Consider the following 25090-nt stretch of genomic DNA (forward strand, 5'->3'; position numbering starts at 1 on the left):
CTTTTTAAACAAAAAGGACAATTCTGAAATAAAAACTGGCAACTTATGCCAAATAACTGCCTGAAGAAAATATGAAATCCTGTTATAATTCAGAAAATAATGCAAACAATTTTAATTTAATCTAGATACAGGTACTTTATTTACAAATATTTAGATTAATAGCATTTTGTTACATCAAATGAAGAGTACAGCAGTCTGAATAACTCCTGTCACAAAAACAATTAAGACCCACTGTAACTAACTTTGGGAAATCAGGGTACTGCACCTAAACAAGCCGCAGTCTTTCGTTTGTGATTGCTACCTTATATCCCAATGGGCGGTTTGTTTGTTTTGTTTTTGTAAATATATACACACACCAGCAGGTCATGGTCCCTGGGCAAGTCCCTTGTGATGCAACAGTGTAAGCAAAATGGATCACTGTTAAGTCTTTAACAGAATACACTGATCTACTCCAGGTATCTTTTTAAAAAGTCAAACAAAGACAGAAAGGTGAGTCCACAAATTAACCAAATCCTATTTTCTGCACATTCCAGTTTTGGCTTTTATCTAACACTGACTATACAATACTCTGGTACTACCACATGTTTACAACCCAGAAAGCGGTATTTTTTACGTTAGTGTCTGTAAATAGGGATTTAAAATGTGTATTTTAAACACAACAGTTGAGCTGAGAGTGCGTCGTATATAATATACTGAGGTTTACCTATCCTACTTCAAATAACTTCTCAGTTCCCAGCCTGAACCATAAACTCAATTAGAAATCAACCAACAGAAGTAAAGAACTTGGTAAAATGTAAGTTTGCTTTCTAAAGAAATAAAAGATTATTTCCCTTGCAATACAGTATTCTGTCAGTGGCCAAACCACCTAGTGCAAAGCAGTAACTTACTTTGTATCAGCACAAATATTGGAACACCGTTAGAAACACTTTGCCCTTTACAAAACAATTTATGCCAACATGACATAAAATAGCCCCTCATACTAAGAACACAGGGGCTATCTTAGATTATTTCACTGTAGTGTTAAAAATGCACAATTTAAAATCCCTTAACAGCAGACCTGCAGTTCTGGCTGTCTGGTTTAGAATCTCACCATTCCAAGAAGATACAGGTATAAAAGCTTAAAATGTGCAATAATAAACCCAGCCTTTTTTCTTTTTCTATATAGTAAGGCAAGAAATGCAGCCTGTAATGCAAAACGTTACAAAAAGAGAAAAGCAGGGTAGCACATTATTGATTGCACAAGAACAGTTAAGAAAGTCAGCAGGTAAGCCACAGTGCAAAGATGGAACAGAACCTACTAGTGTTAATCCTCTCACGCCAGGAGCTCCTTCCAGCATAATGTCCCCGAACACTGCCAGCACCAAAGGGTGGAGCCAGTACATCCTGTGAACTGCAGTTGTGTCTATTTGCTTATGTGAAATGGAAGGGAGTAACATAGTCACATATAGGTCATACTGTACAAACTGGTATTTTATACTGTTCCAATGCCAGTAATCAATTTATTTTCTTCATTAAAATAATATACACAGAATGTATTGTTAGTTCGGTTCCTTCAAATTTTATACATATTTACTTTCTGCTAAAGAGAAAAAGATAAAATGGTGTAAAAAAAAAGGATAAAGCTATTAATTAAGCACAAGAGAAAAGATAAATGGATATTTTCCCTGTGCAAGGCTAAGACAGAAGCAAACCGCCTCAAGAAAAATGCCACCCACACAACAGGGAATTTATCCAACAAAAACAAAAGGCTTTAAAGGACCCCTTCTCTATCATCAGAAGTCATTTCACAGCAATAAACTTATGGGTTATAACAGACATACCTGAACAGTTAAAAATGGGAAGAAAGGCTTAAGATATCATGAAATTAAACCGTACAATGAGCCAAAAAGCGGGGGGCGGGGGGGAACTCAAGTCCAGCATCAGTGCTCAGTTTAAATCATGTATTGGTGACATACCTATCACGAGGACAATCAAGGGGGAAAAAAAGTCTACATTTACCATGCAGAAGAGATTTATTACTCTACTTGCCTTTGATAACCTGATTACATCTAGTTGTTTAGCAGTTTAGTATTGTGTTAAACTGTTTTTACAACAGAGTTGTTTTTTCTTTTTAATTAAACCCAGTAAGATGTACAGAAGACAATGAGGCAGCAAGTAAAAAGTACTGCTTCCAACAGACAGAGGTGAAAGGTCAAATGAGAGCCACGGCAAAGAGGTCACTAGCAGCCACAGCCTTCTCTCTGGGGTTGGGGTTCACTGGTTAGCCGGCCTCCCTGTGGGGCTGAAGGTTTGTGTTGTACACCAGACTCGGCAGCATTCAGATCCAAGCTTCCATCCTGAATGTTCTGATAGATTTTCTTGGCAGCCTCAAGGAAAGCATCTTCTACGTTCTCTCCCCTAAGAGGCAATCGACAGCTTTATTGGCGAACCAGCTTTCTACAACACACAGGACATTATGCACTGACCTTCTGCTAACCTTTAGTCAACTGGCATGATGTCTTCAACTCAGCCACTATCATCTAATAAGGGACTACCAGAAGACTGAGCTAAGAGAACAACATGGGAAGATATTTTCTGTGGAAAGCATATAAACAATACTAACAGCTCTTTCTACAAACCCTATTTGAAACTATGTGCTCTAATCATTAAAATGCTATATATTAATATATAACAATAATTAAGACAGGCCATTACAGTGGGTATTTCAAATGGAAATGAAGTCATCTCCAAACACATGCAGAACAGTATTCCAGGATTTGTATGGTCTGATTAGCCAAGCATGAACTGTACTGTTCTTATCATGCTTAGCCATGTTCACACTTGAGTTCATCTCCCTTAGGACTAACAGTACAGATGAGGCTGAACAAAAAGGGGCTAGCTTCTCACCACTGCAAGGAATTTTTGGCTTAATAAATGAAGAACTATGACAGCAGTCCTGGGGTTCAATAATGAACATGGAATAACAATTAGAAAATGTTAATTATGCTTCTGATTATTCTTAGACATTGAATATTTCCTTAAGTCATGCTTTTTACTATAAGAAGAAGCATTAAATCAACAGGTTGACCAACCTTGAGTCCAAGATGCCAAATTCAACCTTGGTTGTAAAAGTCAAACACTTCTGAAATGTTAACACAATTTCATTTATTAACCTGGCTTACCAACGGGTATAAGCAAGGTATAATATGTTAGGGAAAGTAACAAAAAACATTATTTTGAAAAGTGAAACAGGAAGCAAAGGGATGTCTGCTGACTGTTTTCCCTGCCATAAGCATTACACAATTATATATTATACATTACATGTATATACATTATACATTTTTAAATATATGGTTCTACTTTGAGAAATTTGAATGTAATTAAAAATGATCCACTAATTTTAGCCATACTTACGTTTTTGCACTTGCTTCAAGGAACAATAAGCCTAAAAATAAAATTCAGACTATGAAGGATATTTCGAATTAACTTTCACAAGGACACTCTCTTCAGTAACATCTGAATAAAAGTTTCCCAACAGCTTTCAGTACTCCTTCTATAGTATTTTATGAAAGACTATATGAGTTTGAGATGGAGGGAATCTTTACATTTGTCATTAAATAACTCTACTGCCCTCAAACAGAAACACATTTTGTTATTTCCTCATTCTTAGATTTGAGCAGTTTGCATTTTTAAAAAACTGTCAAATAATCTGCATTGTCAAAATCCCACCTATCCCTAGAAATTCTCCCATGTGTGACCCAAAAAAGCCATTAAAAGTCTTAAAAGAAACCCACCATTTTCTTCAGCAAACTGTTTGGCTTCTTCATATGTAACATCTCTCTGTGCCTCCAAATCTGCTTTATTTCCTATGAGAATTATTACCTAGTTTGTGACCAAAAGAAAGACATCTTAAAACAAAAGAAACCATTTAAATCAAACATGAAAATTCTGAAATCTAAAAATCTTGAAGAAAAAACAAGTGGGTCTAAAAAGGAAACGAAATACTAGCAATTATCCATCAGACAGAACTACAGAATCATGAAGGTATTAGTATGAAGAGGGATGTCAGCAATTACCTAGGCCAGGGGTTGACAAACTTTCTGTGAAGGGCAAAAAGTATATATTTCAGGTTTGTGGTCGCTTTGCATATACTTCTTTCTTGACTTTTTTTAAAAACAACCCTATAAACACGTAAAAACCAGTCTCAGCTCTCAAGCCATTTAAAAACAAAACAGTCGTGTTTTGTTTTTGTGTGCCTGAAACACATCTGGTCTAGGCCAAAGATTATGACTTATCTGAGTAAGACTACTAAGGGTCCATGGACAAGCTCCAGGGTATCTGTGAATATACTGAAATTAAGCACAAAATGCTGTAAACAAGGACATTCCCTGGAAGAGAAGGTTTGTGGCTTTCATCAGATTTTCAAAAGTTCCTGGGACCCTCAAAAAACTTTACAACTACCAGTTCAACTTCTCAGGCTACAAGTAAGGAAATTAATACTCAAATAAGGACTTGTCAAAGGTCACTCAGTCAGTGGTAGGCGGACATTAGAAGTCAGGTCGAAAACCCAAACTGTGACCATCAAATACTGTCCTCCCCTACACTATCCCTAGGCTGGACTAAGTTTGTAGCAACTGATAACAAATGACTGTGTATCCATGATAGAGGACATTGGGGGTGGGAGGACGTATATGCAGTGGGTTCAAATTCAAGGCAAAATATTATACACCTATACCCACTCTGGAGTCATTTATACCAGTGAAGTTAGGCTGAAGTTAAAGGCTGCTCTGAAAAGCTCTAAGAAAAACGTGTTGCAGCCTTGGGAAACAGGGCTTCGGCCTTTACTGGAATGAGCTGGGGGATAAACTGTCTCTACCTATGTATTTTTTGACACCAACTGGCAACTCCCCCCATCCCCGCTTTTCCCCTTCAGAACAGATGTGGTAATCCAGATACAGATACTTTAGAAATGGACGGTTTCAACTAAAAGGGATTTCCACCATTAACTTTTTTTCACGTGAAATTTCAGGCCCTGGCTGTCCTACTTTCAAAAAATGCTGTCCATGAAGTATAGCCATTTTGACCAGAATGTAAACCTTCAGCAAGTGAGCATTCTTCAATCAGTGTGGACAAGCGCCCACTGAGGAGAGAAAGAAGTTTTCATATATAGTCCACTAGTCTTCTAAAGAATAAGGCAATAACACTTAAAGGAAATCAATTTTTCAAAAAATATCAAAGTTGGTCAAGTCACGATGGCTTAGTAGTACAGGGCCGTTACAACACAGGTGCTCAAAGCAAGACATGTTTGCTTAATGGAAACACTGCCTGCTCTCCATTCCTTAAGAATTTCCAAAATGCTTCCCATCATCATGAAAGGGGAGGCATAAAGTGGCATGCTAACAAGACAGAGATACAAAATATACCACCAACAAAATGAGAAAGTATTTAACTTCCACACAGAAATCAAAGGCAACGTTACAGAAAATGGAACATTGAGAGATTTTCTTTTTTCTAAAGACCCAGTAAGATTTTAAGAGGCATAAATGAGGCAGGAAGGACACGACTAATTTTTTTATTACACTCCTCTAAGGACCCTGTACAATAAGTTGTTTTCTTGCTGTTTTTAATATTTTACCAATACCTGAACATAACTATAGAACCACAAAAGCTTACACAAGAGTAGAGGGGTCCTATATACCCTTCACCAAGCTTCCCCAATAGTAGCATCTTACATACTTACTGTACACTCTCAAAACGAGGAAAACTGACATTGGTATAATCTAGAGTCCTTACTCAGATTTCACCAGTTTTACAGGTTCTGGAGTGTGTATAGTTCTATGCAATTTTATTGCAGGTATAGATTTGTGTCATCACCATCAGGATACAGAACTGTTCCATCACTTCAAAGAAACTGCTTTGTGCTGCCCTCTTTATAGTCAACTCACACTAACACCTTTCACCCCCATCGCTAACCCCTGACAACCACAAATCTGTTCTCCATCTCAATAATTGTCTTTTTGAGAATGTTTTATATAAATGGAATCATACAGTATGTCATCTTTTGAGACTGACTTTTTTTCATTCAGCACAATGCCCGAGATCTATCTAATGTGCTGCATTTATCGACAGTTCATTCCTTTGTATGGCTGGGGAGTATTCCATAGTATGGACGTACCAGATTATTTCACCATTTACGTGCTGATGGCCATCTAGGTTGTTTTCCAGTTTTGGTTATTGCAAATAAAGCTGCTGATGAACACTCGTCTATAGATTTGTATGTATACCTACAGAGGGTTTAATGTGATAATGGAAAGTTCCAGACACAGTCCCTGGCATAACAGGCAAACCATGTTAACTATCAATATAATTAAATTGCTGTTCCCTGATGAAAGCCACATTTACTAAACCAGGCCACTGCCAGGTGCTGGGGTACAAAGCTAAGTGAGACACAGGCCTTACTCTCAAAAAGCTCAGAGTCAGTCACAGATCTGTGCTTTTCCTCACTTGTTCCTGGGATACCCTCAACAGAATCTACTGAAACCTTTTTACCCCTCAAGTCCCAGCTCAAACAACACCTCCTCTGTAAAGCTGGTTTCTCCAGATGGCACTGCTCATACTGGGTCCTCACCACCACCACCAAGCACTACACCAGTAACTCTATTCCACTCTGCTTTTCAGTATAGCTATCTGCATACCCACAGGTAGTCTCCCTGCTAGACTATGACCTTTTATGGGCTAAGGACCCACATTCATTTCTGTGTATTGCAGAGTCTAGCATGGTTGCTATGAAAATCTCCATAAATAAGTATCTTCTCAGACTGGCTAATTTTTTAACGCATGCAGAACTCTTTTTATTTTTAATTGAAATTTTACTGACACTTACATGCAGTTGTAAGAAATACAGAGATTCCCCAGTACACTCTGCCTAGTTTCCTCTAATGGTAACATTTTATGAAACTAATGCAGATTAAAGTGATAGTTTCAGAGTCTCCACTTGACATGAGACCACCCCACTCATAACTTTCTTTTTTTTTTTAACCACAAACATGAACAAAAACCAAGTATAAGACGCAAAACCTGTCATAATCCATATTTGAAAAGAACGTTTTTTCTTCCATTAATTTCAGAATAAAGATTCTCTCATTCTTAGTACCCAAATACAAAAAAAGCCCACTTAGCAAATGGCTTTCCTTTCTGGGTCAACTTAGATCTTAAGTTTTCTGTATAATAGATGTCATTTAACTTACAGTATTTGGATTGGTGAGATTCCTTGCATCTGTCAACCAGCTGCTTAAGTGATTATATGTACTTCTTCTGCAAAAATTAAAGTTTACATTTGTGACTGCCACAGATGCCATTTCAACAGAAAAAAAGAAACTTCAACAAATATTTTAAATATACACTTTAATCAACAGATCCTAAAGAAGTATTTTTGATTTGACTAGATTGTTACACTAAAGTACAACTGTGGAATGCAAACATATACTTTTCAAAAATCTAGGAAAACCTATTATTTTTAAATAAATAACTCGATAGCCAGCAACTCTGCTAATTACTTACACGTCAGGAGTAAATATTTTACATTTAAAAGAACATCCATAAACAGACCAATAAGCAAGCAAGGAACAACTTAAAAAAACTGATGGAAAACAATTCTAAACTCAGAGTTTTAAAAATTGGCTTTAAAAAGACATTTAATACATTTGACTGGAAACTGAAATCCCCAGGTATATAAGACAGTGAGTTTATCCTAACTCTGTACTCTTATTAACCAGCAGCTAAATCATTTGGGGATACAGACTGCCTTATTTCTCCATTTTCTCTAATCCAAGAGTTTAAAAACTCATAGGCTCCTTTGCACTAGCCAAGTAGGACCTAAGATAACAAACAAATCCAAATAATTTACAATAATATACAGAGTATATACTATTACTATTAATTAGACTTTACCAAAAAGGTCAAAATTTTAAAAAATTTTATAGCTTAAAAATATTTCTGACTTCTACAGACTCACAGAACATTAATCTATCTTACTCATTTATCAGGTGAGGAAACAGAAGCCCATAAAGATTTTAATGATTTCAGAGCCGGGTGTAGAACCCTGTACATACACTGTGTCCTTGAAGTGTTTTGAGTTCAGCCTTGTGAATATACTGCATGATCTCCAGCTGCCAGTGCTCATATAAAATGTGATATTCCAAACATTTAATCCTTTCCCAGTGAGAAGTGAAAAGAATTTCTTACTCAGACTCTCTTTTTTCTGTGCTATATTACATTATACACAAATCACCACCTAAATGTCAAAAAAAAGTCACATAAAAACTTTTTTCCCGATGCTTTAAAATTTTCTAAGCAAACAATGGTCAAATATAATTCTTAAAAAGCACAAGCCTTGGGACTTCCCTGGTGGCGCAGTGGTTTTAAGAATCTGCCTGCCAATGCAGGGGACATGGGTTCGAGCCCTGGTCCGGGAAGATCCCACATGCCGCAGAGCAACTAAGCCCGTGGGCCACAACTACTGAGACCACATGCCACAACTACTGAAGCCCACGTGCCTAGAGCCTGTGCTCCACAACAAGAGAAGCCACCGCAATGAGAATCCTGCATGCCGCAACTAAGAGTAGCCCCTGCTTGCTGCAACTACAGAAAACCCGTGTGCAGCAACGAACACCCAACGCAGCCACAAATAAATAAATTTTCTTTTAAAAAGCACAAGCCTTATCACTCTTTAATACTTGTAGTACTAGCATACCTTGCTTTTACCCAACACAGCTATCTTGCTTTGTGCACAAAACCTTATACAACACAAGTCCAAAAATATTTATACTGATTTAGACCAATTTTAAAATGTCAAAGCTGGCAGCAAGAATGAATTACAAACTGCCAACACTTTGGTAAACAGAAAAATCTACACATCCTTTGTAAGCAGTATCAAGATCATGTATACTGAATTATTTACATGTACATAACTTCTGCTAATGCTTTTGGTAACTGTCTCATTACTAATTTAAAATTCACCAACATACTTTCAAATCTATAGATATAATATCTCTCTATATATTGACCCAAATATGCATTAACTGGTGTTACTACTGCTAAAAAAACAAAAGGTGCTAAAAGATCCCTAAATTTGGTGTGATGTTAGATATGATATATCAAACAAACTACCATGATAAACTATGATGTCAATTTAGGCAAGTACCCTGTGACAATTAAGAGTTAATGCTGGGCTTCCCTGGTGGCGCAGTGGTTGAGAGTCCGCCTGCCGATGCAGGGGACATGGGTTCGTGCCCCGGTCCAGGAAGATCCCACATGCCGCGGAGTGACTAGGCCCATGAGCCATGGCCGCTAAGCCTGCGCGTCCAGAGCCTGTGCTCCGCAACGGGAGAGGCCACAACAGTGAGAGGCCCACGTACCGCAAAAAAAAAAAAAAAAGAGTTAATGCTAGTGGACTTGCCTGGTGGTGCAGTGGTTAAGAACGTGCCTGCCAATGCAGGGGACATGGGTTCGAGCCCTGGTCTGGGAAGATCCCACATGCCGCAGAGCAACTAAGCCCGTGCGCCACAACTACTGGGCCTGTGCTCTAGAGCCCGTGAGCCACAACTACTGAGCCCATGTGCTGCAACTACTGAAAACCACGCGCCTAGAGCCCGTGCTCTACAACGAGAAGCCACCACAATGAGATGCCCGTGCACTGCAACGAAGAGTAGCCCCTGCTCGCCACAACTAGAGAAAGCCCCCGTGCCGCAACGAACACCCAATGCAGCCAAAAATAAATAAATAAAAATTTTAAAAAGTGTTAATGCTAAGAATAAAAAGTATTACTCTAAAGCAGAGACTTTTAAGTTTGCAAAATGTCAATGATTAATAATAGAAAAAAAAAGGGAAAAAAATCAGTGTCATAGCTGCCACATCAATGTTGCTATGAAGTATCACTTTACCAAGAAAAAGTTCCCATCTAAAACCTGAAGTAGTTTTTTTTTCAGTAACAGTTTTATTGGGATATAACAAACATCACAAAGCTCATCCTGTTAAAGTATACAATGTAGTGGTTTTTAATATATTCACACATTTGTGGCATGATCATCACTAATTCTATAACACTTCATCACTCCTAAAAAGAAACTCTGTACCCACTGGCACTTACTCCTCATCCCCTGGCAATCCACTTTCTGTCTTTATGAAATGGCCTATTCCAGGTATTTCATATAAATGGAATCATACAACATGTGACTGTAGGTGTCTGGCTTCTTTCACTTAGTAAAATGTTTTCTAGGTTCATCCACTTTATAGTATGTATCAATGTTTCCTTCCTTTTAAAGGCTGAATTATATTCCACTATATGGATATACCACATTTGTTTATCCATTTGTCAGATGATGGGCATTTGGGCTGTTTCCAGCAAAGTACTTTTGATGACTTGAATAGACACAAATCTTCTCAAAAGTAGTTACTATGCTTAAAAGTTATGTTTAAAAGCAAAATATATACACATATCAAATGATCTTAAACTTATACAATCTTCTACGTTGACTGTATCTCAATAGGCTGGAATTAAAAAAAGAACACATAGAGAAAGCAAAACAAACTACAACACTATAGATAGATACACTTAAGCACACATCACCATATTTAAATTTTATTAATAATGAACGCAGGGCTTCCCTGGTGGCACAGTGGTTAAGAATCCTCCTGCCAACACAGGGGACACAGGTTTGAGCCCTGGTCCAGGAAGATCCCCCGTGCACAATTACTGAAGCCCATGCGCCTAGAGCCCATGCTCTGCAAAAAGAGAAGCCACCACGAACAGAAGCCTGCACACCATAATGAAGAGTAGCCCCCGCTCGCCGCAACTAGAGAAAGCCCACATGCAGCAACGAAGACCCAACGCAGCCAAAAATAAATAAATTTTTAAAAATTATAATAATGAATGCAGCTTTCAATTATGCGAAGTCTTCAGGAATGCATCCCTCATAAAAGGATGTCTGTACAGATGGCCAGGTTCTTTAACAGTCTTCTCACAAAACTATTTACCAATTGTCTGGCTCTAGTGAAGAGCATTAAGGCTGTTTGACTCTGTTTTGCCCCGACACCACCAAATTCTAGAATTTAGTAAGACTTCAAGCACTATAATTATAATCATCCACTATTTTTATTCTAAGGCAGCATTTTCCAAAGGGTGTTCCTCAATAAAATAACCTTAGAAAACACCAAATTAAACAAACTTAAAGAGTTCCTTTACTACAGAACTTCTCAAGGTCCTATAATATGCTAATGTGACTCTTCAAGAGGAAACAGTATAAAGCATTTCCCAAAAGGAAATAAGGTTGAAAGTCTATCACTTGGTCCCACTCACCAATTCCTACCCCCCCAAAAAGTGAGACAAGAGTCACACTGATTTAGACTGGCACTTTGCATTACCATGAAAGGTGATCCAGTTCATTTTCTAGCTTACAGTAGTAGATAAACAGTACAGAGTTTAATGAAGTGGCACAGTATTCCAAAGTCAAACATTTAGGATCCAGTTTCGTTAGTTTCTATCAATTGCTTTGAGTTTCCAGAAACAGAGTTGAAATAAATTTAATCTTGCTACATAAAGTATCATGAGCTACTTCAATCCATTTTAGGACAAAAAAGAATTTAAGTAAATAAACAATAAAATACTTCAGATGCAAGTATGAGAACTTTTTATAATCTACCATGGTGGGTTAGCAAAACTACTTAATTCCTTGCTTGACCTTATTTTGAAAAGGTGTGGGGACTTCCCTGGTGGTACAGTGGTTAAGAATCCGCCTGCCAATGCAGGGGACATGGATTCGATCCCTGGTCCGGGAAGACCCACATGCCGCAGAGCAACTAAGCCCGTGCGCCACAACTACTGAGCCTGCACTCTAGAGACTGCAAGCCACAACTACTGAAGCCCACACGCCTAGAGCCCATGCTCCACAAGAAGATAAGCCTCTGCAATGAGAAGCCCGCGCACTGCAACGAAGAGTAGCCTCTGCTCGCCGCAACTAGAGAAAGCCCGTGCGCAGCAACAAAGACCCAATGCAGCCAAAAATAAATAACTAGAGGCTGAACAGAGTAACTCCTCAAGATCTGCTTGCTTTCTACTGAAGTGAAAATATGTGGTGTAAAATATTATTTCACCTCAAATAATTCAACTGATACTGCTTTTCAGAACAGTATTCTTTCACTCGCTCCACCGGCATCTCCTGAAGTTTTTCTTCAGTCATACTCACTTTCAGAAAGGGAAATTAACATGTTATATCAAGTATTACACACAGCAATTCAGAGAAAAATCCATAAACCCCAAATAAGCTCATTTACAGACACGCAATTACAAACTATAGAATGCCTAAATCAATAAAAAAAGAAACTGCACTCCTAAAATAGATTTTTTTTCAAGGATGAAGGTTGAAAATTATTAATCGCTTACCTAGTGATATCATACACCATAAGTGCTCCCGCAGCTCCTCTGTAGTAGCTTCGTGTGACAGCCCTAAACCTCTCCTGTCCTGCTGTATCCCAAATCTGCAGTTTGATTTTTTGGCCACTAACTTCAATTATTCTTGTACCAAATTCAACACCAATTGTATGAGGACAGTCAGCCATAACTGTTAGGGAGGAAAAGAAATATAACATTCCAACTTGCAGAAATCTTCAAATTAAGACCAGTGGGAAAATAATCCACTAGTAAATCAAATGACTTACTAATGCTTGTAGGCTATAAACAAGACTAAAGCTTGCACTAAAAAAAAAAAAAAATTAGCAAAAACCCAGAAGTGAGTCACAGAGATGTGACTGGAACAAGGGTCAGCAAACTTCTGTAAAGAACCAAATAATAAGACTTTCCTGGAAGTCCACTGGTTAAGACTCCGTGCTTCCACCGCAGGGGGTGAGGGTTCGATCCCTGGTCGGAGAAGATCCTACATGCCAGGGAAGATCCCGCATGCCGCACTGTGCGGCCAAAAAATAAAAAGAACCAAATAATAAATATTTTAAGTTCTGTAGACCAAAAAATCTCTGTCACAAGACTGCATTCTGCTGAAGCACAAGAGCAGCCATAGACAATACGTAAAAAATGGGCATGGTTGCATTCCAATAAAACTTTATTTCTAAAAACAGCCAGTGACTGGATTTGGCCCACAGGTTACTGTTTGCTGACCTTTGGACTAAAAGAATCTGCTAATGAAAAATAAAGATTTTCATAAACTCTTCATAATACCAACATTATACTATTTAGCCTTCTGACAATTCTTATAACAAATCAATCAATGGTTTTAGGACTCTAGTTTTTGGTCAAACTAATATTTATCTTGCAAAATGTTATCAATATCTCAAAGTCACCATGTTTAATATGTATTTATAATTATATATTGTCAAGTTATATACGTCTAATCCAACAGAACAATTTTATTAGTCCTTTCCTTATAATTAGGCCACTGAAAACCTAAACCCACTATTATTCTCTTCTACAGTACACACAGACTGCTGAACACTTCATAAAATGTTACATTAAGCCAAAAAATGCCATAGCAAAAAAAAAAATGCCATAGAAATGATTTCAACTACTGGAAACAATTTCAACTATATTTAGCCTATCGGTTACATAAAACACAATGCCCCCTTCCCCTACCACCCAAGATAGAGTAGTACACTTTGAATCTTAATCAACCAGTCATGAATGTAGAAAGAATTCCACCTTAAATATTTCCAATCTATTATTATTTAGTTATTAGCAAATGATATATGAGCAAATTTCCCCCAATAAGATAATTTCTATAATGGAAAGTCAGAGAACAAGAAAAAGATTACTTAAATTTGACACTATAATTTTTTATAGTATATACATTTTTTAAATTTAAGTTTATATCATCAAAAAAATCTAAACAAGTCAATCAAGTTATTTATGGCATAAAAAGCCAACACTCTATACATACAGGCATATTTCATTTTGTCTGCACCTATTAAAAAAAAAATCACTTCCTAAAGACAAAAGTGCATATATAGGGAAAGGTTATATTTAATTGCATAGATTACACTGAAAATACGTGTCATGTGACAATAAAGAATTTACTGTTTTATCTTACATATTGAACTTACACTTTTTTTCTGTAAATTGATGAAGCAAGCAAGATTTTCCTACTCCCATGTCCCCTGTTTAAAAAAAAAGTTTCAAGTGGTAATTATATTTCTCAATTTTATACTCTTATAATTTTATACTCTTCAACGATTGCTATACCCCTTTTACCATATCACATCACAAACTTCTGGGGCACTTAAAAAAGTTTTATTTCCATAATTTATAATGAGTTTAAAAGATCCTAAAGGTCAGTTTTCACTGTGATATATAAATTGAATATTCCCAACCTTCACCAGTGACAGAATTTGGTTATAAATTATGTTAATAAATAGACACCAGCTGGCAAAAGCTTTTTAACAGAGAAACACAGTATTTTTTACTTTAAACTATTTCAACTTTGTTTTTTTCCCTTAGCCCATGCAAAACAGCCAGAAACTCCTAGGAGTGACCAAAAGGGCAGCATATAACAAGTAGAAATAATAAGTTTGGGAAGCTTGATTCACTAGATCCCATCTTATCTCGTATTTCTTGTAGAATTCCACAAAACAATGTACATCACATGAAAATCATAACAGAAGAGATATCATCTCTAACTGTACTAACAGCAATTTAACCTTTGATGAAGGAAGCATTACAATACAGTCACATAAGCTCAACATTAAACCAAACTGTTCTAATACGAATTAACAGAATAATATGTATACTTTCAACCGTGCTCTTAAAACTGTATATGGATAAACAGCATTGTCTTAATTTGAGCTAAATCTCAAAACTTATTAAGAGAAAAACCACCATTATATTTTATGTATCTTACACAATTACTCTGAATCTTTATCAACTGATGGAATCCAGGGGGATCTGAGAGCTTTCATGATATTTCTGGATGTATCAGCACTCCTACGAAGTTAATCTCATTCCCAGTATTAACAAACTTTCAGGTAGCCCTCAAGAAAAACCAACATCACTTCAAAGGTACCCAGCTTTGTACTACAGAAGTACCCAGGGTCACAAAGCAAAAGGTATATCACTGGTACAAAAATAAACCTTATCAAAGGAGTTTTAATTTTGCAGTGAGAAAGAAAATCCTTCACTTCTTCTGGAGTACTACATTAAGCATTAGCATATAAATATTTTGCATTTTAACCTTCTTTGGAGAACAACTGTATAAGTTAAATAAACTTACCAATAATAATATATTTAAAGATGTAAGAGTAGTTGTATGGTGCAGTTGCCATTGTGGCACTAAAAACAAAGAAAACTGTGTTACTTCAGAAAAAAAGTATACACAAGTCACCCAAGCTGTGTATCCTTTAAAGATATATAAAATAAAGCACAGTGATTATAAACAAAATGTTGGTTACAATATCAGAGCAAAACTGCATTTTCCAAAATGATCAAATGCACAAATTCACTTAGATGAACATGCTTTAACATTCTCATGTATTATCCCCAGAAATATAAGAACATATATAAAAACAATTCCAATATTTCACTTTAGGAAATACCCAATAAGAAATGCTACTCTGAAAATTTTCAAACAAGAAAATCTTTATAAATTTAAGTTAAACAGTATCATCATTATAAATAATCCTCCTCCCCTATTAAGGTCCCCATCCCTTTTAACTGATCAAGTGAATACTGATGACCTATTTGTTTGGAACTCTTTGATTTTACAACATTCGAATGTTATAAAAAGTAACCACCAACTTTTAAACACAAAATAACCTTTTTACTCTACCTGAAATTATCAATTAGCATAGCATCCAAAGAAAGAGTAATCATATTATTTCTAAACCAAATAAATGTCAGAATTAGAACCACATGAATCTGTTGTTCTTATAGATTTAAAAAAAAAAAGTCAATTATTGACAATTTCATATAGCTCAACCTAATATAGGATTTGAAGATTAACAATATACCAAATGCCTGCTATATATTATTCTAGGAGCTAAGAGAAATAATAGCATATTGTGGTTCTAAAATTTTAAAGTTTGTTTATTAGAAGGTATTCTTAAAGATCACAGCCCATTTCTTACCCTCAGAGAAGACTTAACCTAAAGAATTCTAATTTCTCTACTATATTTTTTTTTTTGCGATACGCGGGCCTCTCACCAACGTGGCCCCTCCCATCACGGAGCACAGGCTCCGGACGCGCAGGCCCAGCGGCCATGGCCCACGGGCCCAGCCACCCCGTGGCATGTGGGATCCTCCCTGACAGGGGCACGAACCTGTGTCCCCTGCATCGGAAGGCGGACTCCCAAGCACTGCGCCACCAGGGAAGCCCCTCTTCTACTTTTAATAACTTAAAAAAAAACTCTCCAATTTATTCAAACAAATGCCTTGAATGTGTCAGACACTGTGCTAGGTGCTAGAGAAATAAGAGGTGAATTTTAATGCTGGTAATAACTTACAATAAATTTTATTCCCCAATAAAATTGAAAGAAAAAAATTTATTCTCAAAGCAGTTTTCAGGGAATTCCCTGGTGGTCCAGTGGTTAGGACTGCACGCTTTCACTGCCAAGGGTCGGGATTCGATCCCTGGTTGGGGAACTAAGATCCCACAAGCCACACGGTGTAGCCAAAAAGCTTAAGATAAAAATTCTTTATAAATATGAAGGTTTAACCCTATTTTTTAAAAAATTTATTTCCAGTATTTTTTTAACCTGGATTTTACTGTTTTGGCCAACTGTCGCATACACAAGCCAGACATTTAGTATGATTGGGGAAACTCATTTACTGAAATTAACACCTTACTGTAAGTCATATTTCAAATAAAATTTCTAACTAACTAATAAAATTTAACCTGTAGAAAAAGTACATATTTAGAATAAGTGAATTATTTTTACCAGGGAAGAGGAAGTTGTCAATTACAGTAAATTATTAGATAATCATTTCACACAGTATAGTCTTTCTACTTAGCTGTATGAACTACATTCAACAAAAGTGGGACATGATGTAACACATTTATAATCAGTCACATCACAGAAAACTCCCTTAACCAGTTCCTTCAGGAAAGAGTTCCTAGTTAAAGTAACTCTGATTCTGAACATCATACTAATTTGATTCCCTTTTTCCAGAAACAAGAATGAACTTGGTCCTGAGGCTCAAACTGGTCTGTATTATTTACTACATCTCTGAACCAGATCCTAAAGACAAGGAAAAAACTAATCTCTCACAATAAAAATGATATTTAAAGGTTATTAATTTCTTCTTGGGCTGCATTTCTCTCAGGTTCTTCTCATCCAATTCATTTTTAACTCCTCTTTTAACTTCTTTTTCCCTATTCAAACTTGGGGAAAGGTAATTAGTCACCTTTAAATTACTGTTACTCTCAAGCTCTCCCTCTTCTGATTTTCCTATTTTTCTCTCTTCTAACTGAACATTGTAGCTGTACATACTTTGCTTCCCTTCATTTTATGTTAAAACTATGGCCTCTAACAATTCCAGTTTCTACTTGAAATGCTCTAAAGGTTAATCGTGAAATTATAAACCAATTCTAGTTGTACTAATTTGTGTACTTGCTAATTATCACACAAGCATTAATTAATTAATTAATTAATTAATATCTACTGAGACGACTAATTTTGAATTTTTTTTAATTTCCAAGCATTAATTAGTATAAACTATTTCCAAATAGAAAAGAATGATCCCTATTTCAAACTGAATACCAGCACCCTGTCTCCACCTCAGTACACAATTTTCTGGTCAAGCTTCTTAAAAATTACAATAAAAATCCTAAAAGCAGAGTTAAAGGAGAACTACTAAAACTTACTAATTTCAGTAGATAGGAAAGCAAAAATATCTAGCACTTTAGCCACGAACACAGCAAGTCCTCTTTTTATTATTCTAAGGTAAGATACTGGTTAGGTTTAAATAGACTCCCATAGTTTATTGATAGCGTTCACTCAAAACTATGTATTTGCAGTAGAACCATTTTCAAGTGGCACCTTTTAACTATTAATTACGCTTAATACTGCTTTAAGGATTTCTCAACCTCATTTCTTGAACATGAAACATACCAATGTTAAGGTGAGGAATATATTTTTAACTAGCTTTGGAAGAGAGAAAAAAGTTTTTCCCCTATTACTTAAGTGTGCTTCTGCTTTACTTACTTTGAGAACTCAAAAAGTGAAAAAAAAAAAAAAAAAGTGGTATTGGGAGAGCAAGAAATATTGGCCGCGTTCAAACACTCTGAAAACATGAGTCCACTCAACACTACAATATCCACTAATTTTAAAATCTTGGTAATACCCTGTAATTGGTGCACAGCAAATGTGTGATTGGTGTGGTCAAAATGCACCTTCTTACATGTTCCACAAAAATCATCTGAATAAAATTCACATATAAATAAGATCTCCTTTAACACCTTTTTCTTAAAGACAAGAAGCAGACAAGTCATTAAATATGGGATGAACAATCTGTAAACTAATAACAAACACAGTTGTTATAGTTACCATTTATTGGGCACTTAACATATGCCAGGCAATGTGCTGAATACTTTACATGCTGCTATTTCATTTAATCCTCACTACTACCTTTATATAAAATGGTGACTATTATCCTCATTTCACAGGTAAGACTCAACAGGTAAGTAATATGCTCACGCCACAGAGCTAAGTGGTCAAGTCTATACTGAACCTACAACTGTTCTGACTGCAGAAAACCCTGTCTTAATCACTATATTATTTGGCCTCCTCCACAGTTGAGATGCACCTCAAAACCCAACAGCGGTACTTTGGGACACAAATCTTTCTCAGTTCACTCACTTGGTTCTAACTTAATATTCTGAATAGGCGTTATTAAATAACTACATTCAGAGGATGCACTATGATCAGGATTTGTAGATATGGATAAGTGATAATACTAGTAACAACGATTCATATTATATCTATTTACAAAAAAGTTTCTGAAGGGAACTAACATTTGTTGAGAGTAAACCATGTGAGGATGTGCACTACTTTTCCCTATATTGTCTTGTATAATTCTTACTCAAGTCTTACAACTCTGCAGAGTCGTTACCATTATGTCCACGTAAAAACTGAAGGAACTGAGGTTTGGGGAAATTCACTGATTTGGTTGGTTTACAAAGTTAGCAAATAAAAGAGTTGGAACCTGAACCCAAACCTGACTCCAAAGAACATGATTTTCTCTATCTAAAGTAGCTCATTAAAAACATATATATGTAGGTTGATAAAATAAAAGCAAAAAATCAAAATCAGAGAAAGATGGAGGTTAATTAATACTCAAAGTTAAGGTAATAGTTTTACTATCAGTCCATGAAAAATTTAGTCCTAAACTTCCTGGTTGTCAAGAAGAATGTTTACTAAATGCATATTAAACACTAATAATTATTCTGTGGCCCCATTTAAATATTAACTTTGCCTAATGATGCTGTAACAAAGGATTTCTCAACCTCATCTCGTGAACATGAAACACATACCACTGTAAAGGTGAGAAATACATTTAAAATGGGGTATGCTACTGAATGAAACTGCAGCGTGCTTTTTTTCATTTAACAATATCATGGATCTATTTCCAGGCCAATACATATAGATCTAAATGGTTACTAAATGCACATTAAACACTAATCATTGTTGGGCCAAAATAGTATCACATAGTCTCCATATACTGAATCAGACACCTTTCCAAATAAAACTATACATATAAACGACTAGTTTTGAAATGTGCAGATACAGATGTGAAAGTAGGCACTTTCATTTACTCTGCTTGTGGGAATCTGAAGTGTCACAATATTTTGGGGAAGTAATCAGTATATTTTAATATCTTAAAAACAACCCAAATCACCCTTTGGCCAAGAAACCCACTTAGAAGTAGTCTACAGGGCTTCCCTGTTGGTGCACTGGTTAAGAATCTGCCTGCCAATGCAAGGGACACGGGTTTGAGCCCTGGCCCAGGAAGATCAGACATGCCGCGGAGCAACTAATCCCATGTGCCACAACTACTGAGCCTGAGCTCTAGAGCCTACAGGCCACAGCTACTGAGCCCACATGCCACAACTACTGAAGCTTGCTCGCCTAGAGTGCGTGCTCCGCAAGAGAAGCCACGACAATGAGAAGCCTGAGCATTGCAACAAAGAGTAGCCCCACTCGCCGCAACTAGAGAAAGCCCGCGCACAGCAACGAAGACCCAACACAGCCAAAAATAAAAATAAATAAATTTATTTTTTAAAAAGTAGTCTACAGAAACAAAAGCATCAGTCCATAATTTACAGGTGCAAGTGCATTTAATGCAGCATTTTTACAGCAAAAAACTGGAAACAATCTACACACTCGTCAACAGGGAAATGACTAAAGTACAGCTGTACTATGAAATAATATAAATCTAGTTTAAAAACCATTTAGATATAAGTATTAACCTGGAAATATATCCATGATTTTAAGTGAAAAAGAGCATGCTGCAGAGTTTTATGATAGCATATCCCATTTTTGAACACATACACACTCAATCCTATATGCATATACTATGGAAGGATACACACCAAGCTGTGAAAAATTAATACACAGATTGAGAGAAAAAAAAAGGGGAAAATTATTAACTTTCTTTATATATCCCTGTGAGGATACTATAAGCATGTACTATATTCATTAGTAATATTCTAAAATATTAAAAGTAGAGGGGAAAAAGACAAATATTTTTTAAGCATTTTTATATATAATTCTAATACAAAACAAGAACAAACAAAAAATCCCAGTCATAATACTTCCAACATTACTTCCACATTTACCAATAATATGGGGAACATCATATGAAGTGACTCGTGATTAGACTCAAAAAACAAACAGGAGAATTCCCTGGCAGTCTAGTGGTTAAGACTCTGTGCTTTCAGCAGAGAGTCCAGGTTCAATCCCTAGTTCAGGTACTAAGATCCCACAAGCTCTGGGGCGCTGACAAAAACAAAAAAAAAACCAAACACACAAACAGAAAATACCCCAAAAATGGAGGGCATTTTTTCATTTTCTTATGGTTTGACTCCTTGCTGTGTTACCTTATGCACTTGTCTGACTAATCCTTTCACAACTGTTACACAGCTATTTTATTCCACTCTTAGAACATAAGATGTTACTGTGTAATTTTTACATAACTGATTCAAGACAACACAGGAAAAAAGCTACCCCCGAATAAAAATATTCCAGGTGATTTAAATTCTTATCCTCATTGTTAGAATTAAGTGTTTTTTTTTTTACATGAAGAACACTGTTAAAAACACCTGAGCCAGGATAAAACTGCATTTGTGATTCCAATATAAAAAAAATTTTTAATTATCTACTAGGCACAAAGCCTTATGCTAGGCTTTGACAATACAGTAATGAAATTATACAATACAGTAATGAAATACATTACAATAAAGTAATGAAATAAAGGGGTCCCTCCCTACAGGGAACTCAAGAAGAGAAGCATTTTGGTGTGCTTACAAGCCCACTAAAGTGGAATGCTACTTGATTTGTCAGTTAAGTGGACACAGAACTTTGGGAGTTAATCTACTAAACTAATCTAATCAAAATGTATGCTCAATTTCCTTTCCTCAACACTAATGCAACCTCTGAAAATAACCCGCTCATTTCTGAGACGCACTTTAAAAATCACCTCACTTTTCACAAGATATTTAAAGTCACACTTTTATATAAATTAATAATGTGATAAGAAAAAAACAGATTTCTCTTGTATCACGAGAAAGACAAAAGTTTCCACCTAATTATGACAGCACGCTGTGAATAGGAAATAAAGTACTTTACTGTTGTACCTCTGTCCACAGAAGGAAAGTACTTAGGAGGAAAACAACAAAACTAAAACCCTGCACTTACCGTTAGAGTTAAAAGGATTAGAAATAAGTGAAAAATTTACTGATGAAATGATGTCTGAGACTTCCTTCAAAATAATTTGGTAGATGGAAAAGAATCTAAAAAAGAGTGGATATATGTATATGTATAAATGATTCACTTCGCTGTACAGAGAAAACTAACACAACACTGTAAATCAACTATACCCCAATAAAAATCAAAACAAGAAAAAAACAACAACAAAAAATATAATTTGGTGGAGAGGTACAGGTGTATATAGATGAAAGGAGACTGATCACTGATGACACTGGCTGATGGATATATGAAGGCTCAACATACTACTCTACTTTGTATATGTTAAAATTGTCTAAAAAAAATAGTTTCTTAAAATAATAGTATCTTTGATACCTCTATATGTGCATTGCTGACTCCCGGCATGCCCAGCATTTTTAATCACATAAAAATGTTTCAAGCTTTTTTTAAAAAATGAAACATCTCTCAATAGCCCTAGTTTTAAAATATCTTATTTGCCTTAACCCAAAGTTTCCTCTAATTGTACAATATCTTACTGAGATTATGCAAAGATATTTAAGACTAATAATCAGTTGTAAAAACACTCCACATTCGGTTGCATAGCTGAAGTATGCAACAACTATAAAGTGTAACATGAAATATAAAAAAACAAAATCTTTTAAAAATGTAGCTTTAATTCCAAGGAATTTTTTAGGTTATTAATATCTAAAGGTTTTACTTCTTTACAATAACGGCCATTTACTGAGTGACTATTATATGCCAGCTACTTTATAAGCAATCTCTAATTCTAAAAACTAACTCATTTTACAGATAAGGAAACCAGCTCAGAGAGGAGATATACCAATGGTCATATACTACTAAAGGGAAAGCTAAGATTAAGGCCCAGGTCTAACTCTACAGCTCTCTAAAGCCATGCTCCTCTCAATCAACAAATACTAAACACCCACTACATGCTTGGCACTGTTAGAGACAACGGGGCACTTACCATATTCCAAGCAATGTGCTAAGGGTTTTAAACCCATTTAATCTTCACAACAACTCTAAATTGTAGGTACAGTTATCCCGTGAGCAGATAAGGACACTTAGTCTGAGAAATTAAGTAACTTGCTTAATGTCACTTAAATAGAAGTGGCAATACGGGCGTGGGAACCCTCCAAACTCCTAACCACTACATGTCTCAAAGGCATGACCAAGTAAATGAGTGTAAGCAGAAATCTGAAGAAACATTTGGGGAAGTCTTGGGGGGTGGGCGAGTGGGAGCTGGGTTATCGCAAGGTCACATTTGTCCTCGATAACCACCCCTAAATAAAAGGCAGTTGTGACAGTAATGGAACCGAGCAATAAACTTTGCAAGAGTCCAAATCTGGACACTGACACTTGCTGTGGGACCACCAGGAAAGCATTTGCTCTCTGCGAAACCCAGCTTCTCCTTCAAATATAAAATGGAAATCTTGCCATCTCTCCTCTGGGGTGGTGAAAATGAGGACTGGCAGTGTAGTGGCCGACACGACAGACTCTGGATTCTAAAGGAGTAATCAGCTGTTACCCAAATGCAAACATAGCAAAAAAGGAATTAAGCTGTAGCTACATTTTAAATGGTCCTGTGTGTAACCCTGGCCTAACCTGAGTTTGCCCATACCATCATTAACCAGCCACATCACACCTTCAAGCCTCAATTTCCTCACTTGGGAGATGGAGACACTTACCCCCCAGGGCCCCGTGAAGCAAGATAAACCTGTTGGAAGACACCTAAATCCGGGTCTGGCACACGGTAAAGTGCAAACCACCGAAGCACGCTTCTTCCGCCTTCTTTTCTTAAATTCTAGAAAAACCAAAACTTTTTGTCTTTGTTATTTCTAGCTGCTAGCTAGCATCGGGGTCTTAGAGGATGTCACAGACCTTACAGGGCTTCACCCAAACCAGAACCTCGGACGCCCAGACCCCTGCCCAGCCCGAGTCCAAGAGAGCCTACCCACATCGACAAGGACGCCGCAGACGGTCCAAGAGGCCAGCGGGGATACGGGCTGCTGCCTTTTGTGCTCGGGGCCGGACGCGGCCTATGGGCCGGGGAACGCCACGTCCGGGGCTCGTGAGCTGCAGAGCGGCGCGGCCCGCGTGGACAAACCCGGCGGGGGAGGTCGGCGGCCGCCGAGAGTGGCGGCAAGGAGACGGGGCCCGCGGGAGGTGCGAGTCGGCCCAGGCCGGCTGAGGAGGCGGGGAAGGCGAGGCCGAACACACCCTTGCCCACGCCGCGCCCCGGAGCCCTCGACTGGGCGGGGAGGACCGGAGCTTCGGCGGGCGCCGCGTGGGGACACCCTCGCCCCCGCATGGACTCCTGTCAGGCCGCCGCGGCGCCCACCACCGACCCCAGGCTCGCCGCGGCCTGACACGGCCCACCCTGCGACGCCCCTCGCCCGCGCCCCGGGCCCGCCGTCGTCCCCACCCCCGGCCCGGGGAGAGCCCGGCGAGGAAGCTCCGGCCCCCCGGACACTGCGGAAGGCCTGGGTTACCTGGGGGGTTGCTGGTGGCTGGGCAGCTTTCCGGGAGTGAGGGGGGCGTCAGGACGAGGAAGAGGAGGGCGGGCGCAGCAGGAGAGGGGCGGGGGCGGTCGGCCGAGGCGCCGGCAAGCAACGGGCAGGCCGAGAAGCTGCAGACGCACTGGCGGCAGTGGCGGTGGCAGCGGCGACGCTCCTGCAGCTCCCTCAGGGTCTTCCTCGGGCACGTCCAAGATGGCGGCGCTCCCTGCACAGGGTTTCCTGTCACCCTCGCAATGGGCCGGACCACAAAAGAAGGGGGGAGGAGGATGCGCACGCAGCTGGAGAAGCCCGGAAGAGTGTGGCCGTGGCCCGGCCTGCTGGCCACGCCCCTTCCTCAGTCCTCCCCTCTGGACTCGTCGCAACGCTGCCGAACCCGCCCCTCTGGTCCTCGCGCCCGAAGGGGCGGAGGAAAGCGCTTTTGCGCAAGCGCAGTCGCGCGTCCTCGCCTCCTGTGGGAAGTTACTGCGCAGGTTTTCGTAGGACCTCCTGAGGTACGTCTGGGTTCTGCAGCGCTAGGGTTGTAACTATGGGGACTTTTTACTATTTTTAATGCTAGCAGCTACCACTTACTGGAGGCTTACCTTACACCGACCACTGTGCAAAGCACACATTTACTGAATTCATTCAACATGTATGTATCAAGCGATTCGTACCTG

At 38.0% G+C, this 25090-nt stretch overlaps 1 protein-coding gene across 7 annotated transcripts; it reads right to left on the minus strand.

Moving 5' to 3' along the window:
- Positions 1 to 120: 120 nt before the first annotated feature.
- RAB14 (RAB14, member RAS oncogene family) lies at positions 121 to 24687 on the minus strand. 7 transcript variants are annotated; one of them, XM_024762337.1, is made up of 10 exons: positions 24408 to 24687; positions 23604 to 23719; positions 21889 to 21983; positions 15249 to 15307; positions 14086 to 14139; positions 12419 to 12596; positions 7227 to 7293; positions 3774 to 3861; positions 3394 to 3424; positions 1166 to 2397 (listed from the first exon to the last, which is right to left on the minus strand). In XM_024762337.1, exons 4-10 carry the CDS (start codon positions 15298 to 15300, stop codon positions 2220 to 2222), a joined length of 648 nt encoding a protein of 215 aa, XP_024618105.1. In that variant the 5' UTR covers positions 15301 to 15307; positions 21889 to 21983; positions 23604 to 23719; positions 24408 to 24687; the 3' UTR covers positions 1166 to 2219. The 7 variants fall into 7 exon arrangements, with proteins under 7 accessions (XP_024618104.1, XP_024618105.1, XP_024618107.1 ...); XM_024762339.1 differs by lacking the exon at positions 24408 to 24687 and adding an exon at positions 23874 to 23977; XM_024762335.1 differs by lacking the exons at positions 21889 to 21983; positions 24408 to 24687 and adding exons at positions 3072 to 3121; positions 23870 to 24369 and having other exon boundaries at positions 2264 to 2397.
- Positions 24688 to 25090: the final 403 nt, after the last annotated feature.

This window comes from Neophocaena asiaeorientalis, unplaced genomic scaffold (assembly GCF_003031525.2).
Source record: "Neophocaena asiaeorientalis asiaeorientalis breed wild unplaced genomic scaffold, Neophocaena_asiaeorientalis_V1.1 scaffold78, whole genome shotgun sequence".
Classification (NCBI taxonomy): domain Eukaryota; kingdom Metazoa; phylum Chordata; class Mammalia; order Artiodactyla; family Phocoenidae; genus Neophocaena; species Neophocaena asiaeorientalis.

Bases quoted from the DNA above. Each gene is read 5' to 3' on its own strand.
- RAB14 (XM_024762334.1), bottom strand. From the start codon at position 24,226: ATGCGGGGGCGAGGGTGTCCCCACGCGGCGCCCGCCGAAGCTCCGGTC. The intron at 7,294-12,418 runs GTAAGCGATTAA...TAATTTTTGCAG, and splicing joins ATGGTGTATGATATCACTAG to AAGAAGTACATATAATCACT. The intron at 2,398-3,393 runs GTAAGTATGGCT...ATTGCCTCTTAG, and splicing joins CTTGAAGCAAGTGCAAAAAC to GGGAGAGAACGTAGAAGATG.